A 17,360-nucleotide genomic window follows, 5' to 3' on the forward strand; every position below is an offset into this window, starting at 1 on the left:
AGTACCTTAATCAGTTCAATTCTCAGTCAGTTATCAGTCATTATCAGTTCCGTTTAATAGTAATCGGTGATTATCGGTAATCAATCAGTCATTAATCAGTAAACAGTATGAGGGTTGTTACAATCACAACCTTCGTAAGCGTGACCATGTAGGTCACGGGCCACCATCGCGAGCCATGTACTTTCCTTTAGGCCAATAGACTTGAAGGCCATGTTTGATCACAAACCCGCTCGCGTCCCACTGCAGGCACGACCCACTCACTTGCAGGCGTGACTATACTATCACGATTGCAACCTTTCAAACTTGGCAAGTTGCTCACCGATTCTAGAGTTCAAAACTAAGGTTCACCAAGACAAAATAAGATCATAGAAGTGTAATATAACCCAAGACACACATAAATGCGATACGAAATGGTATAAAGGGTTAGGTTTTAACTTAGGTCACTATAGCTGAAGTAGTTAAACTGCTGCGAATGTGTGGGTGTGGGAATTTTTTTTTATTATTATCTAATTTTCCACATGGTAGAAACTTCACTACACGAAATTTGGGCCTCACTTAATATAATAATATAGATAGTACAGTATAGATAGATAGATTGAAGATAGATAGGTAGATATATGATTTAAGCATGTAGGGTCTAGTTAGGTTAATTTTTTTGGCTTGATTATAATATGGGTTAGGCTCGACAAAAACACTTTGTATATTTATATTAGGGGTGCAACTCGGGCAGGCTCAACCCGAGCAACCCGAGCCCAGCCCGAGTTTTTTTAGGGCTTGGGCAACTATATCTTGTAATCTGGACGAGCTTGAGCAGATTTTTGATGCCCGAATTGCAATTCGGGCCGGGCTTAGGCAGAACCAATGGCCAACCCGAGCAACCCGAACCCGAATTCAATTTAATATGTTATATAAATTATATAATATATAATATATAATATATATATAATTTAATAAATTATGTAATATATATAAATTAAGTAAAAGAGTTAGTCTTAATTTTTATTTTTTATTTTTTTTTTGGTTAGTTTTCTACCATTAGATTAACATCTTTTATGTCTACCCTTAGATCTACCTACAGGTTTCTGAACTCGGGCAATTCGGGCAATTCGGGCAACCCGAGTTCAAAATACAAAGCTTGGGCCGGGCTTGGGCAACAATGTTCGGGTTCATGGTCGGGCTTGGGCGGGCTTGGACAGTGCCAAATACAATTCGGGTCGGGCTTGGGCAGACCCCCAACCCGACCGAACCCGCCCGACTTGCACCCCTAATTTATATGGGTTTGGTCTCGCCTAGCTTGTCCATAAATTATATCATACAATATATATTTTAAAAAAATTGGTGATAAATTCAATTTGACAATTGTTTGAGGCATTAGGTCTTATGAGTTTTTTTTTTTTTTTTGGTGAGAACTCTTTGTGAAATATTGTTGTGAGAAATATTTCTAATTTTGCTTTTTAACCTATTTGTTCAAATCTTTTTTATCTGTTCAATTTTTTTGAACATATCTGTTCAAATATATATATATATATATATATCTCAAATTTATTTCAATCTATTCAAATTTATATCTATCTATCAAATTTATTTCTATATGTCAAAATTATTTTAATACTTTTTAATCTATCAGTTGAAATCTTTCCAAATCTTATTTTACCTGCCCGTTCAAATTCATCAAAATTTTTTTTTCCTATCTGTTCATTTTTTTATGAGCATTGATAGAGACCCCCTCCAATCACCACCCCCACACACACGTGGCGGGTGGTGATTGGAGGAGAAGGAAAAAAAAAAAGAAAAAAGAAAAAACTGACCAATGGGAGGGAAAGGGGGTTTGAAACATTTTTCTTTTTTTATTTATTCAAATTTTTATTTTTTTCTATTTGTTGAAAATATCTATTCGATTTTTTGTATCTATTTAATTTTTTTTATCTGTTAAAACAGATCTGATCTGTTGAAAAACCAAGCACACCTCCTTCAATCGTCATAATCCCCAGATTCTTCACCCATTCAAACCCTCATTCGATTTGGGAGTTTCTCATAAATCAAAAGAGGCAATGGCATTGGGAGATATGAAGCCCAAATATGAAGCTATGAAATTTAAACTCAGTAATCAATCAACTGAAAATATGGATTTTCATCGCCACCACCACCACCACAAATCTGCGGAAACGGCGACCAGATCAGAGTCACGGTTCAGTGGGTATCGCTGATGATAATATGCTAATAGACACAACACTGCAAGTTCACAAAACCACCAAAATCAAACATAAAAATTACTTCAAAGAACACCATGTTTGTTAATCAAATAAATTCTGATTACTGATGAAAGGCATGAAGATGAGTACGATATAGAGAGCTAAGCCTGTTCCAGTGGTGGCAAAAAAGATCGAGATTAGGCAGACGGTGACCACGGTGAGAAGCAACTGGAGAGTCAATATGGTGTAAATCTTACGAATGAAGGCCTACTGGAGCTTTGGCTACTCTAGCATCGTCGGTTAGAGAAGAGTCACCCCTGATTTCACATCGGCTTTCCGGTACGGTCCTTGCCACATCTCACTACAAGAATTTGCACTTTTAGCGACCACTTTTCGCGACCAATATAAAAGTTGGTAGCTAAAAGTTATCTTTTGCTGACCAAATATTAATTAGTCACGAATGATCATTATTTTTGGCGACCAAATATGAGTTGGTCACAAAATGTCATATTTTGGTGACCAAAAAATGAGTTGGTCATAGAAAGTGGTATGGTTTTGGCGACCAACTACAAATTTGGTCGCGGAAGGTCACATTTTGGCGACCAAAAAATAAGTTGGTCGCGGAAGACCAAAAATAAGTTGGTTGTGGAATTGGCGACAAAAATTTTGGTCGCCAAAAAACTTATTTTTTGCGACAAAATATATTAGTCGCCGTATATTGAGTTTTGTCTACTAAACAATGTAGTCGTCGAATGGAAAATAAAAAATTATTTTTTATCTTTTGGCGACCAAAATTTTGGTCGCCAAAAAACTTATTTTTAGCGACTACAAATATTTTAGTCGTTGTATATTGAGTTTTGGCTACTAAAACAATTTAGTCGCCGAATGGAAAATAAAAAATTATTTTTTATCTTTGGGGACCAAAATTTTGGTCGCCAAAAAACTTATTTTTAGCGACTAAAAGTATTTTAGTCGCCGAATAAAACTATTTAGTTTTTACCTTATATTGAGTTTTGACTACTAAAACTATTTAGTTGCCGAATGGAAAATAAAAAATTGTTTTTACCTTGGGCAACCAAAAAGTTTTGGTCGCCAAATAAAAAATCTCTCTTCTCTCTATCTCTCTCTATCTTTTTCCATCTATCTTTCCCCCATTTTTTTCCCTCTCTCACACTCATCACTCTTTTCTTTGGCTCTCTCATATCTCTCCGCTCTTTATCTCTCTTGTTCATCTTTCTTCTCTCTCTCTCTCTATGTCTCTTTCTCTATCTCTTGTTCATTTCTTTTTGTTGTCTTTCTCTGTGTCTATCTCTCGCTCATCTTGTTTCTCTCTCTTTTTTTTCCTCTCTCTGTTACTCATCACTCTTCTCTCTGTTACTCATCACTCTTCTCTCTGGCTCTCTCTATCTCTCTTGCTTATCTTTATTCTCCCTCTCACTCTCTCTATATCTCTTGTTCATCTTTTTTTTGCCGTCTTTCTCTCTTTCTCTCTCTTTGTCTATCTCTCGCTCATCTTGTTTATCTTTCTCTCTGTCTTTCTCTCTCTCTCTCTCACTCATCTCTCTTCTCTCTCAATTGTTCATTTCTCTCAATCACACTCATCTTTTTCTTTGAGCCCATTGTTGTTGAAAGAGGAAAAAGTCAAAAAATGAAATGGGTCTCTCTTTCTCTCTGTCTCTTACTCTTTGTGTTTCTCACTCATTTCTCTTCTCTCTCTCTTTCACTCATCTCTCTTACTCGTTTCTCTTCTCTATCTCTCTCATCTCTTTTCAAATATTTTTTTCAATTATAATGTGTATGATCCCATCGTCATCAATAAAAAAAAATAAATATAAATATTTTAGGCCTAGACAAACATGCTTTTTAGTTTATGTTTTTAAATTTTTTTAAACATTTTGTTCAAACCAAAAGTGTTTGTAATTTATGTTTTTCTAAAAATAAACAAAAACCAATTTATAAAATTTATGAAAAATATTTTTCATTAAAATATTACCCCTACTTCTACCAAAGTAAAAAAATAAGAATAATTTTTTATTCATTAAAATAAAAATAAAACAAATAAATTTTCAACCTTCATAACTGAAAAAAATAAAGAATAAAAAAAATAAATTCATTAACTATAAAAAAAAATTATTTTAACAAAAAATAATTTTTTTTTAAAAAAAGAATCATTTTGTTGTTTAAATATTACCCAAAAAAACAAAAAAATATTCCCGCTCCATTTTCCACCCCTTTTTTCCATTCCCCCCCTATTGAACCAAAATCCCAATCTGAAAAACCAAAAATCCCTAATTCTTAAAGCTCCGCCAAATTCGAGAAGATCCGACCAAGATGGTATCCAGGCTCCAATCTGTGGAGATCGAAGCCATGGCCGTTTGCCACTCATTTTCCACGATTGTACTAACGGTTGTAGCCACGACTACTGCCGACGAGTGAGGAAGAGAAGAGATGAGAGGCGAGCGTTTAGAGATGGAGGTGCAAGAAGAAAGTGAAGAAAAGGTGATCAAAGCCATGGCCGTTTTTGATCTGTTTGTTCATTGATATCTATTTGAATCTCTCTGAATCTATATCTATATCTATATATATATCTTGGTTTTTGCTCTGTTTGTTCATTGATTTTGGACCTACTATACCGACAGGTCCATTGAGTTCTAAGCAAGGGACTGAATGTTCGACGACAGTTTGAATTAGGCATCTAATGGGTATTTTTTTTTGCTTGCTTGCAGGTTTGATTTCTAAGGTTGGCTTATGTAATTTTCTTCTATTCTTTTTCAACCACTCATCTGACTTAATTTTTGCTCTACAATTGCTTTCTTGGCAAAGGAATCTTTAATTTACATGTCAATACCGCTCTTACCTTTGTGGTTAAATTTTTTGCAACAATAACACACTTAGTTAAAGCTCCCTTTTCCTAGACCTATATCCCTAACCGGAGATATCTAGTACGGATTCTATCTCATTGCTCTTGATTTTACAGTGTCGACTTTATCCCTTCTATATAAGTTAGCGAAAAAGAAGAACCTTAATCTCCTTTTGTTTTCTGCTTCAAATCATTTCCGTTCCAAAATAAGTGAGTAAAGATGATACGATCCTCCTCCATCAAGGGAAGTTTGTAAAATTTGTTAGTTTGTGTAGGCATTACTCTTCAAGTATATTTTTAGTGCTTTCCTATGACTAGGACCTAATTATGTTTACAAGGGATAATTGACTCTTTTAAAACTAACATATTTTTGTTTGTGTTCTTTTGCTTTCCCCCTGACCTTTATAAGAAACAAATTCAGTAAAAGGCAGAGAAAGGAAACAACCCAAGTGTGCTTGAAGTGTACTAGGGGGATGGGGATAAACGAAAGTCATGCCTGTGCTTGAATGAAAGTTGTTTACTTGTTGCATTAGTCGCAGGTAGGTCCAACCTATGCTTGAATGAAAGTTTTAACCTATGTTATGCAAGATAGTAGCCAACATGGTACTGATAAAAGTGCTGAAAATTTAATTGTTCAAAACAAGGCTTCTATAACAGTGAGCTCTTAAACCTCAACCTTATTAGTTTGTTTTCTTCTTGGCTTCCCAGGATTTCACCTAAGCTGAAACCTGTAGAGATTGCACATTCTACACTTCCATATCTTTAGGATTAGGTTGTTTTGGAAGCTCTATTGAGTGGCCTAAGGTAATACTGCGAAGCCTTTAAATTTGGACACCAAATCAAATGTTCCCTTTAAAAAATAGTATCAGTAATATCAATAAAAACATAAATTGCTTACCTTAAATTCTGCACTTGTCTTTTCCTTCAAGAAATTCTTTCATTCATGCATTGATTTGATGTTGTCAGGTTGCTGTTTAAGCCTTTCTTCTTCATCAGGTGTCTTTCTTCTTCATTGGCCTCACGTGACAAATCATATAGAAATGCCCAAGCAATAAAAACCTAAATATGCCATCATCTCCCAAAAAGCTTCAAAGAAAAAGAGAGAAAAACATAATACTCTGCATTCATGATATTTGAATTCCTCATTTCAAAGCACCAATGCTCAAACAAGTTACAAATGTGAACTAATGTTTGAAGGAGATTTTTTTTTCCCCAAATTGTTCTAGTGTTGATATATTCTACAAGCCTTAAATATCATCCTATATCATATATACCTGTTCAACCAATAAAATAATCACATTATTAATTGATCCGTAAAAAATTCATCTAGGATACATCCAACGTAATGAATTTTTTTTTTTTTTTTTGCCATTTTGTAGAAATTTAATGTATAAAGAGAAATAGAGAATTGTATTATTGATTGATTTATATTCATCTCTATTACAATGATTCATGATTCCTATATATAGAAGAGGGTGAGTGTGTAGTAGGTAAGGAGTAGGTGAAGTGGAGGTGGTAGTGGTGTAGTGGGTTAGGTTTAGTGGAGTAGGTGAGGTGGTAGTGGTGTAGTGGGTTAGGTTTAGTGGAGTAGGTTTAAGTGGGTGAAGTAGGTGGAGAGTAGGTGGATTTTAACAGCCCCCCGCAAACTCAAGGGGGATAGGAACTAATCAACTTGAGTTTGGAGAGAGTAACAAAACAAGAAAATACATAAAAATAAAAGAGGATAAGAGACACTGTATGGTCGTGTCAGACCATTGGTGAAGACACTGGATGGTGGTGTCATAACGTTGTAGAGGACACTGTATGGGGGTGTCATAACCATGTAGAGGACACTGTATGGTGTTGTCATAACGGTGTAGAGGACACTGGATGGCGGTGTCAGACCGATGTAGAAGACAGTTTATGGGGTCATGTCGGACCGTTGTAGCAGACAATGTTGTGACAGTTGTGGTGACAGTTTACGAAGTCTTGCTAGACCCTTGTAGAAACTAACCGGAATCAATGTCGGGACAGTTTACAGAGTCTTGTCTGACCCATGAAGGAGCTAACCGGAATCAATGTCGGGACAGTTTACAGAGTCTTGTCGGACCCATGAAGGAGCTAACCGGAATCAATGTCGGGACAGTTTACAGAGTCTTGTCGGACCCTTAAAAAGTCGCACCCTCAAAAGGTGTGCCCAATCTTTCAAAAGGCGTGCCATCAAAAGGCGTGCCCAATCTATAAAAAGGCGTGCCATCAAAAGGCAAGCCATCAACAGGCGCGCCCACTTCATCAAAAGACGTGCCCGACAGAAAGCGTCGAGCCATCAAAAGGGGCGCCTGACACGCGGCGATGCACGTGATTGACAGAGCGCGTGTCGGCCTCGTCGTCTCTGTCTTTATAAACCAAAGCGAAGTCTGAGGCTTGGAAGCATAACAAACCAGTTGAAACCTCTTCGTTCTCTGTAACATTCTGTAACCAACCATTCTCTGAAACACTCAGCAACCCAAAAACATGGCTTCTTCTTCCCGTTCAGCTACCCAGAACATAGCCTCTTCTTCCCGTGGTCTGCTCACTCTCTTTCCCGACCTCAACGAGTCAACAAGAGAGATAACTGGTGCGGTGGCCTGTGAACCTCAACCAAACACCTCTGGTTTTGCTCCGTTGAACTTTCCGATGCGGTCGGTGGAGCAAAAAATGGCAGTGCAAACGGATATTGAAGCTAATCAGTATACATTGAAGTCCTGTGTTGAAACTATGACTGCGGTCACAAACTTGTCGCACCGGCTGCAGAGTAGGACAAATGAGGTGCAGCAGTTAAACGCCCAACTGGCTCTGCTCCAACGCATGTATAAGGATGCGCGAGCATAGATAAGTGTGCTAAAGGCGGAAAATAAGGAGCTGAAACGGAAGGCCACCGTTATGTTTCGATTTGGAGGTCCGCCATATGCTGTAGTGGAGGAGCAGGGTGGAGTGATCGTGCCCAGTGGAGTGGGAAACATGGAGGCAACACCGTCAAGGGCCGCCCAGGACGGAGGCAAGAAGAAAAGACCGGCGGAATAGGCGAAAAAGTGAGGTCGGTGGGTGGCCGTCTGCAGAAAAGAAAACAAATCTTGTAGTGTTGTGGTTTGTGTTGTTGTGGTTTTTTTTTTTTGTTAAAATTGTGATCGGGGTTGATCCCTGAGATGAATAAAAGATGGTTTGGTGTGCAAAGCTATATGGTATGAATGGAATTTGAAAAAGATTAAAAAATAATGTGAAAAAATAAAGAAAGAAATAATAAAAATATATTGAAATCAAAATGAAAGATGGGGGAAATAAGGAAAGTGGTTTGGAGAAAATAAATAAAAATAATGGATTTTGAAATCAAACGGAGGAGAGAGAGGGGACAAACCCATGTGAGAGAAAGAGGGGAAAAATGATAGCCAATGCACCCAAAAATAATCTAGCTGCTATCCACAGGCGCTTAGGGGAAGGAAATGGTAGCAAGAGACGGCCAACACCATATATGGCTATAGCAAAGAAATGGAGTATCAAGCTCAATGGGCTAGGATTTAGACCAGAGAGTAAAGCCACTGGTCCTGTTGAACACACACCTCCAAGGCTCAAATAATCAAAACATGCTTCACGCATTTCCTTCCTTGCTTGATCAGGAGATGCACAAAACACCTTATACAGGGCTCCAGTCATTCCTCCACCAGTTAAAGGATGACGCATGTTGAAAGCATCACCTATTAATAGTGCTCCAGGAGTAGGGTAAGGAGCAGCTGGCATACTTCTATTGGGCATTGTTCTAATACTTCCCTTATCAATTGCAGCTATAAATGAATCATGCAGCTCAGGTGGAACCTGGGGAGCCACCAGAGGGAAGCAAAGCCGAAGGCTGCTGCAAAGCCGAAGGCTGTAAAAGCGAAAAAGGAAAAGAAGGCTCCGGCTAAGACAAAAGCTGCTGCGCCAAAAGCTAAAGCCGCTGTGAAGCCCAAGCCAGCGGCAAAGGCCAAGCCAGCTGCGAAGCCAAAAGCTGCTGTGAAACCGAAGGCTGCCGTGAAGCTGAAAGCTGCAGTGAAGCTCAAGGCTGTGGCGAAGCCCAAACCAAAGCCGAAGGCGAAGGATCCTAACAAGAGGCAAATGAGCATGGAGGAGAAGCATAGATTGAGTGTTGGGTTGCAGAGTTTGCCCCAGGAAAAGATGCCACAGTTAGTGCAGATTATGAAGAAGAGGAATTCACATTGGCCTCAAGAGAGAGGATTTAGGCAGTGATGGGAAGGTATGTGCAGAAAACAAGCGGAATAGGTTGAGGTCCGGCGGGCGGCCAAGGCGAGGTTGCCGACCGCCGGTGAAACGAAAAATACTAAGTGCTTAACCTTGCTCTGATACCATGTAGAAATTTAATGTATAAAGAGAAATGGAGAATTGTATTATTGATTGATTTATATTCATCTCTATTACAATGATTCATGATTCCTATATATAGAAGAGGGTGAGTGTGTAGTAGGTAAGGAGTAGGTGAAGTGGAGGTGGTAGTGGTGTAGTGGGTTAGGTTTAGTGGAGTAGGTGAGGTGGTAGTGGTGTAGTGGGTTAGGTTTAGTGGAGTAGGTTTAAGTGGGTGAAGTAGGTGGAGAGTAGGTGGATTTTAACACATTTCAATATAATGTTATTACCGTTATCAGTAGTAAAAATTTATATGATCCAGATTGCCACATATCAAAAGCGTATTCACATTTTAATTTTTAGACTAAAAAATATAATTTAATTTGAAAGGAAGCTAACCCAGTTTCACAAAGTTTCAATTTCCTCAAATGATCAAGTTTTAATGATAATTAAGGCTCAATTTGGGAAGAAAGTTATAAGTGGCATTTTGGCTTTTTGCCAAAACGCAAAAAGTGGCTTTTTTTGGCCATAAATAGATTTGGGATGTTGGTTATAAGCTAAAAGAAAAATTACGAAATTACCCTCCATAGATGGAAAATGAAAGGGTGAAAATGTGTAATTTTTCAATTGGCTAGGGATACTTTGGTCATTTCATTATGATTTGACATTATAAACAAATATTAATTAAAAAAGTCAAAAGTCACTTTTTACCATCTTCCCAAAACAACCCTAAGTTATAGTGCTACTGTTCATACAAAGAAAGAATTTGTGACAATGTTTAAGTAAATAATTTGATTATTGTTATGTGACTATAAATAACCAGATGTGGTTCTATTTTTTTAAAATTTATTTTGGTTGGCATGATTACTCCTTGCAATTCACATTGTCAAATTTTTGCAATCATGGGTGCAATTGCTGACAATAGAGTGTGGGATTCGCAGTTTTAGATCAATAAAATTTTGTGTTTTGTTCACATAATCACAAAGTATGTCAGAAATGATTTGTATTTTCCGTTTAATGATTATGGTTTGGTGGACTTCTTGTCACCCTTGCACCTTTTGTGTATATCTTTCTTTTCTTTTGTGATAATCTTCTCTTTGTCATTGATAATATATATATATATATATATATAATTGTATAAATATCAAATTTGCATGAATGCATTCACAGTTTCTTAAGACTTTCTCAATGACAGATACAAATGTGGAAAGAAGGTATCAGTTTATGGAAAAATCAATTAGTTTCCTTATGTTCCAAAAAGGAAGAGTTTGTTGTAAACATTTTGTTAATCACTGTATTGTTGCTATTGACAATATTCTCACTTTTGAATTACAGGTTTAAGTTTTTGCCTCTATTTATATATATATATATATATATATATATATTTTATATTTAAAGTTTTTAAGTTGACAAATTTCCTCTTAAATATTTGTAGCTTCCAGAAAAAACAATTCAGGTTAGGTCTTCAATGATAAAGGTTGAAGCGGATTGAAGACTCAAATGTGCAAACTTTTAACTCATTGGAGATAGTTGGAATTAGGCATGTATTTTTTTTGAAAATTGACTTTGTACTGTGGTCATATACAATCACTATGTCATGTACTAGTGGCACTTGATATAATTAGTTGTCTTTATCATGATAGAGATAGGACATCCATGTACTAGTGGCACTTGATTGCACTTCTTAGCTATGGAGGGATCCCTAAAGAATACTTTTTGGATATATTGACAAATACTTTGGAAGATGCTCAGTGTGTTTGCTTCAATAAGCGTGCCACATTAATTTTTATTTTCCTTATTTCATGGCTCCCTTCTACATCTCCAGAATGTGATCCACTCCAATCCATTTTGTATAATTTGGCTCCTTTTGTTCTTGTGTTTTGGTTTCTCTCTTTCCCATAATGGTTGATTCTTTCCCTCTTTCCCATAATGGCTGATTCATTTGAGGTGCCAATGCAAGAGGCAACTGGTCCAGAGATCTGGGAAGATACAAGAGGCAAGGTGGACATTTTTATTGCAGGGATGGGCACTGGTGGAACAATTTCTGGGGTTGGTCGGTTCCTTAAACAGCAAAATCCTAGCATAAAGGTAAGTGCTTTTTGCTTTTAAATCAGTCAAATCAAACCTAGTTATGAAATTTGTTCCATATTCATTACATATGACATTCTTAGTACCCATGAGATGGAGGGAAAACTGAGTTTGCAACTCTTTTGCAAACGTTCGAGGGTCCTGGATGGCATGGAAAATGTTTTCAACCATTTCTACTTGTGCTTTTTTCCATTTTGTCATTCTCTTCATATTGTATCAGGTTATTGGTTTGGAACCGTTAGAAAGCAACGTACTCTCTGGTGGGAAGCCTGGTGAGATAGCAGATAAAATTTTTACTTGATTTTGTTTCAAAACAATGTTATTGGATCTTGTTTCAAAATAATGTAATTGGATCTTGTTTTGGTTGTTGCCATTTTGAAATGCAGGTCCTCACAAAATTCAAGGAATCGGAACAGGTTTTATACCCAGAAATTTGGATCAAGCTATAGTTGATGAAATCATAGCGGTCATTGTCTTATCTTACCATTACATATTGTTTCGGTCGGTGTCTTATCTTACCATTACATATTGTTTCTTTTGGTCGGATCATATATATTTTATTATGCTATTGAGGTAAACAATGCTCTATAATTAACTTAATATTTGTGAACAGATTAATTATGGGATTTTACTTCTAGTGTTTTTGTCTATTCTGATTGATTCATTCATGTGCTTTTCTTTTACAATGTTTCACTCATATTGGCAACATGGAATATGAGGTAGATTTCAGGGTCCAAATCCCATTCTCTATTAAAAAGGAATTCATTTTGGCAGCATAGTAATAGCAAAAGCAATTCCAGTGATGAGCTTAAAAACTTGTTTGTGGCACACGTCTGTAAGAGTAAAGACTTGGCTGTTTGGTTGAGTTTTCGAAACTTGTTTTGAAAAATTAAAAACTAGTTTGATAAAAATAAACGCCTAAAAAAGTGTTTTTGAAATTTCTAAAATTATTTTTCACCTCAAAAAGAGAAAACCATATGAAAATAATTAGTCCCCCCCCCCCCCAAAAAAAAAAAAAAAAAAACTAGTTTTTGAGATTTTGTAGAAAACAAATTCCGAAACTCAACCAAACAGAAGCTGTTGACTTCTGTGGCACATATGTGGCCAACATTTTGTTTGGATATTTGTGTTTCCAAACTCAATGTAGCAGCATTTTATGGAAGTTGATCTATGCACAAATGGCAGCCTTTTCTGACCAATAAACTCGATATCCTTGGGGATAAATTCTGGTGCATAATTTGCACCAGGGGAACAACTACAACATATTAGTGTAAGAATTTGGCTTTCATGCATTCTGCAGAGTGATGCAGTGGTAACATGTATGATGCATTGTCCGCTTATACAAAATATTTTCTATGGTCATAAGCAGAAATGTTGATTTGTTCTTTGCTTTTCTATTGTTGTAGTAACAATAGGCCTAATAAAATTGTTTTCTACTCTTGTTTTTGGCTGGTTGGCCATTGTGAACAGAATGGAGTGAGGTAGTCACTCCTTTTGGGAATATGAATTTGCTTGTCTATGTATGAATATCCCACAATCTTGTTCAAATTCTTTTCTATATTTGTCATACTTGTATTAGGTTGCCATGTTTTTCTGTTTACCGTGTGTTATTTATCGTGGTATGCTAATTCTTTCAGATATCCAGTGACGAAGCTGTGGAAACTGCAAAGCAGCTGGCACTCCAAGAGGGCTTGTTGGTTAGTTTTTCTTGTTAATTTTTAAACCATTACTATAATTTGAGAGGAAACGTTAGATCAGAGATGCTTTCTTCTTTTGTTTTCAATATCTGTGTCTTAAAAAAGGGAAAAAAAAAATTGAAGACTAATTCAATGTTGAAGACTGGATGTCTGAAAGAAAACTATGGATCAATTGAAGACTATGGATCAATTCATTTTGTCAACCTTTCATGAAATATTGTCAACCTTTCACATGAATTAGTCTTCATATTGTCAACCTTTCATGAAAAACTAGTTTTCATATTGAATTGATCGAACCTTTCATGTGAATTGAGGAAGATAGGAGTTATTGACAATATGGATCAATTTCAGTTGCCATGTTGGTTTCTACTGTGTGGCACTATATTGGATCTGGAATGGTGGCTGATCCAATTTATTCTATAGACATAAGAATGCTGTTGTTTTATTTACAATTTGATAATGATAGTCATTTAATTTGCTAATGTGACCTTTGCTTTTCATGGACATTTTTCATTATTTGTCCAATTTTACCTGACATTATTTCACTTTTTCTTTGGTATAGATGGATCAACTCGTGCACAAAGCTAAATTGCACAGGACAAATTCGCACTTTTTGCATTTTTGGAATGATTATATATTTTTGTATAGATGTATATGGAAAATATTAGGGTAGACTAGTAATTATATTTTTGGATACACTAGTAGTTATATTTTTGGATGGGTGTGCATAGAAAATATTTGGTAGACTGCTAGTTATATTTTCGGTTGATGTACATGGATAAAAATTTAAAACATAATAACAATATGTTTTAAATTTTTATGCTAGATGAAATATGTAGTTTGGAATTATTTGTGGATGAAAACTAATAATAGTTGTTGACTTTAATTAAATAGGTTTAGAAATGATTGATATATGTATTTTGTTGAATGTTCATGATTCAAATTTATTTGTTGGTTTGAATGATTTTTGCAAATTACAGATTATATTGAATAAATTAGATGGATTATTATAAATTATAAGTTTATTTTGTTGGATGTTGGCTACCAAAATTTGGTTTTGTTTTTTTAGTTTTGGCGACCAATTGATTAGTCGGGAAAGATAAGTTATGCTTTTGCCAACTAAATAAAGTAGTCGGTGTATCACCAAGCACATTTGGCGATTAAATAATTTGTCGTTAAAATTATTAATTTTGGCAACCAAAGGATTTGGTCGCGAATACGTCTATTGCTGACTAAAGTTTTAGTTGTGCAAACATTTCTTTTGGCGACAAACATTTCTTTTGGCGACAAACATGTTTGGTCGTGGAATGTGACAATTGGCGACCAAATTAAGAGGTCGTAGAACAATTGGCGACCAAATTTTTTGGTCGTTGAATGTAATAATTGGCGACCAAATTTTTTGGTCGTGGAGTGTGACAATTGGCGACTAAGATATATGGTCGGCAAAATATCATTTTTCGCGACCAAAATGTTTTAGTGATAAAATGGATTAGTCACAGTAATAATATATTTAGCGACTAAAAATTTAGTCGATAAATTCAACTTTTCCTGACCAACTAAAATTTTGGTCGCGAATTATTTTTGTCGACCCTCAATTAGCGATCAAAGTAGCAATCAAAAAAATTGGTCGCAGATGACTTTTGTCGACTAAAAATGGGCTATTAGCGACCAATTTTTTGGTCGGCAAAAGTGTTAATTCTTGTAGTGTCTTTGACAGAAAAATTCAACAATTCACAAACAATCAAACCCCAGAAAACAACAGAAATTTAAACTCAATTGTAATGTGAAGCAAATCTGGGGGTTTGAAGATGGAGGAGGACAGAGAGAGGTAGAGAGAGAGTAGATTTAGAGAGTTGAAAGTGAGTGAGAGAAAGATAGAGACGAGGGAAAAAAGGGGTTTGAAGAGAGGGAGAGAGAAGGTTTGAAGAAATGGCCAACAGATAGTCCACACGACAATTTCAACACATCCGTGTAGCATAGAATATTTTGGTCATTTTGCATAAAGTTATCCTTAGAATATAATATTTTAGCTTCTAGATTTTGAACCAAAAAAAAATTTAAATTTGAATTTATCACCTTAGTGCCCAATTATACATTAGTAGTTACGTAATAAATAAATAAATAAATAAGTCATAAAATTTGAACGTTTCACGTTAAATAGGTTAAGGGTAAATTACACTATCACCCTGGACAGGCGGTAGAAACTACCAAGCTAGAGTATGGTAGGGGTAGAGGAAATTTTCAGTGGAGCGGTGTTTGGTCCAACTACATCCCACCCTCTAATGTTCTGGAAATTACATTTCCACCTCCGTGGTTAGTAGTTTCATTTTCAGAAACCCGGTGCTTATATAAAAGGTAACAACTTTTAATAGAAAAATAGAGAAAATTATATATAAAGAAAAAAAGAAGTGAAGCATAGTAAAAAAACAAAAAGTGTATGAGTTCAATATTTCCATTTCGTCTAAATAATTACAATAACAGGGGGGTTAGTGTAATTTTCTAAATATCAGGAGATGATATGTATTAGGGTAAATTACACTGACACCCCTAAGGTTTATTTTTATTACAGTTTCTCCCTTCACCTTTTGGAAATTACATCTCCCTCGCTAATGTTTAAAGTTTCATTACAGATTCCCCTCTCAGCAATTTAATTTTTTTAAATACCAATTTTACCCTCATTGGGTAAATTACATTGACACCCTTCACATTTTAGAAATTACAATCCTCTCCCTAAGGTTTTAAGTAGCATTACCAATTGCCCCCTCGGTTAGTATTAGTTGGAAAAAAAAATTCATTGAAAAAAAAAATTAATTGGAAAAAAATTAATTAAAAAAATTTTGTTAGTAAAATTTTTAAATTTCTGTTTAAAAATCAACATAAACTCATTTTTTGAATTTACGTTTTTTTCTCAAATTTACAAACTAAGACAACAATTTATAAACCAAAAAAATTATCAAACAAATTTTATGACAGTTTTTAAAATTTTTGTAAATATAAATTGAAAATTGAAAACGAAATGGTTATTAAACAGGCCTCAGATAGTAAAAATGTCGTCAAATTAACAGATAATTAAATAAGTTACTAACGTAAGAAATGACTTATCAAAAGATTCTTAGGTTATGTATGGTTTGATTTTTAAATTTTTTTTTAAAATTAATTTGGTTAAGAAATAAAACATAATTATCATTTAAGGACAAAAAATAATTATTATTTTAACTTTTGGGCAAGTTATATACGTACGTATGGTTGTTCGATTTAATTTGTAAAAAATTATTTCTAACTACTCTAAAGATAAAAATTATATAAAAATGATAGTTATTTTTTATTTTTTATTTCTTCACCAAATTAATTTAAACTATTGCCACCTGCAATCGACCATGACCTTATTTAAAACCGTCCGTTTTTTGTCATGGCAGGTCAGTTTGAACGGGTGAATCAGGTATTTGAACAGCCCTGTCATTAGGTGCCACTAAATTAGGCAAATTTAAAAAGTACAAGAAAAAAAATTTAACAATACCACCAAAGATTTTAAAAATAAAAAGTTTTGCCAATAATAAGTTGTCAATAAGAAATACAAAATGACAAATCATATACCAATATCATATAAATAGTGTTTTTCATTAGCATATTGTTAGCAAAAATCTGGTTTGGATCAAATTGACAAGGTTGATTCAATAGAAAAATCAAAATTTCACAAACAACAAACAAATCAAGCAATTATGGTTGGTATCCTATGCATTGACAGATTCAAGGACTTCTTTAGAGGTTGTAATGTGAACAAACAAAATACAAACTGTTACGTTTTTGTAATTGGCAATTCCGTTTGACAAAACTCCTGTCATTTGTAATTTTATTCGGTCTTATGTTTCAATGAGGATATGAGTGTTTAGATACGAATCCAATCCAAATTGTGCCTATATAGAGGAGTTTATGATCTTGAAGCTTTCATGTTTGCCACTTCGCTAACTATGTACGGAGATCAAGCAAAAAGCAAAATTGCAGTCAAAGTTGTTTGACCGCTTGAGTGGTCATTTGTGCTCTCGAGCAGAGAAAATGATCATCTAGTACTTTTGCAGAGCGCCTGAACTTCTAGGAAGAAAATTTTACCACTCGAGTGGTCTACCTATATTGTTCGCATTGCCTTTACTCACACCGCTCGAGCGGTGAAGTGTG

The 17,360-nt window shown here is 35.3% G+C and overlaps 1 protein-coding gene across 3 annotated transcripts; it reads left to right on the top strand.

The window, feature by feature from the left end:
* Positions 1–4,441: 4,441 nt before the first annotated feature.
* LOC114277584 (cysteine synthase, chloroplastic/chromoplastic-like) lies at positions 4,442–13,220 on the top strand. Of its 3 annotated transcripts, none has more exons than XM_082896514.1 (8): positions 4,442–4,691; positions 4,832–4,918; positions 5,474–5,591; positions 5,761–5,856; positions 10,838–11,490; positions 11,711–11,762; positions 11,877–11,991; positions 13,136–13,220. In XM_082896514.1, the coding sequence occupies exons 5-8, from the start codon at positions 11,332–11,334 to the stop codon at positions 13,203–13,205; spliced, it is 396 nt and encodes a 131-aa protein (XP_082752640.1). In that variant the 5' UTR covers positions 4,442–4,691; positions 4,832–4,918; positions 5,474–5,591; positions 5,761–5,856; positions 10,838–11,331; the 3' UTR covers positions 13,206–13,220. The 3 variants fall into 3 exon arrangements, with proteins under 3 accessions (XP_082752640.1, XP_082752639.1, XP_082752641.1); XM_082896513.1 differs by having other exon boundaries at positions 4,448–4,691; positions 4,832–4,894; XM_082896515.1 differs by having other exon boundaries at positions 4,448–4,691; positions 4,832–4,894; positions 11,877–11,956; positions 13,128–13,220.
* Positions 13,221–17,360: the final 4,140 nt, after the last annotated feature.

Source organism: Camellia sinensis, chromosome 11, assembly GCF_055761805.1.
Source record: "Camellia sinensis isolate YWXY chromosome 11, ASM5576180v1, whole genome shotgun sequence".
Lineage (NCBI taxonomy): Eukaryota > Viridiplantae > Streptophyta > Magnoliopsida > Ericales > Theaceae > Camellia > Camellia sinensis.

Coding starts and splice junctions, on each gene's coding strand:
- LOC114277584 (XM_082896514.1), top strand. CDS start 11,332: ATGGCTGATTCATTTGAGGTGCCAATGCAAGAGGCAACTGGTCCAGAG. Junction 11,763..11,876: donor ACTCTCTGGTGGGAAGCCTG/GTGAGATAGCAG, acceptor TTTGAAATGCAG/GTCCTCACAAAATTCAAGGA. Junction 11,992..13,135: donor TACCATTACATATTGTTTCG/GTCGGTGTCTTA, acceptor TCAGATATCCAG/TGACGAAGCTGTGGAAACTG.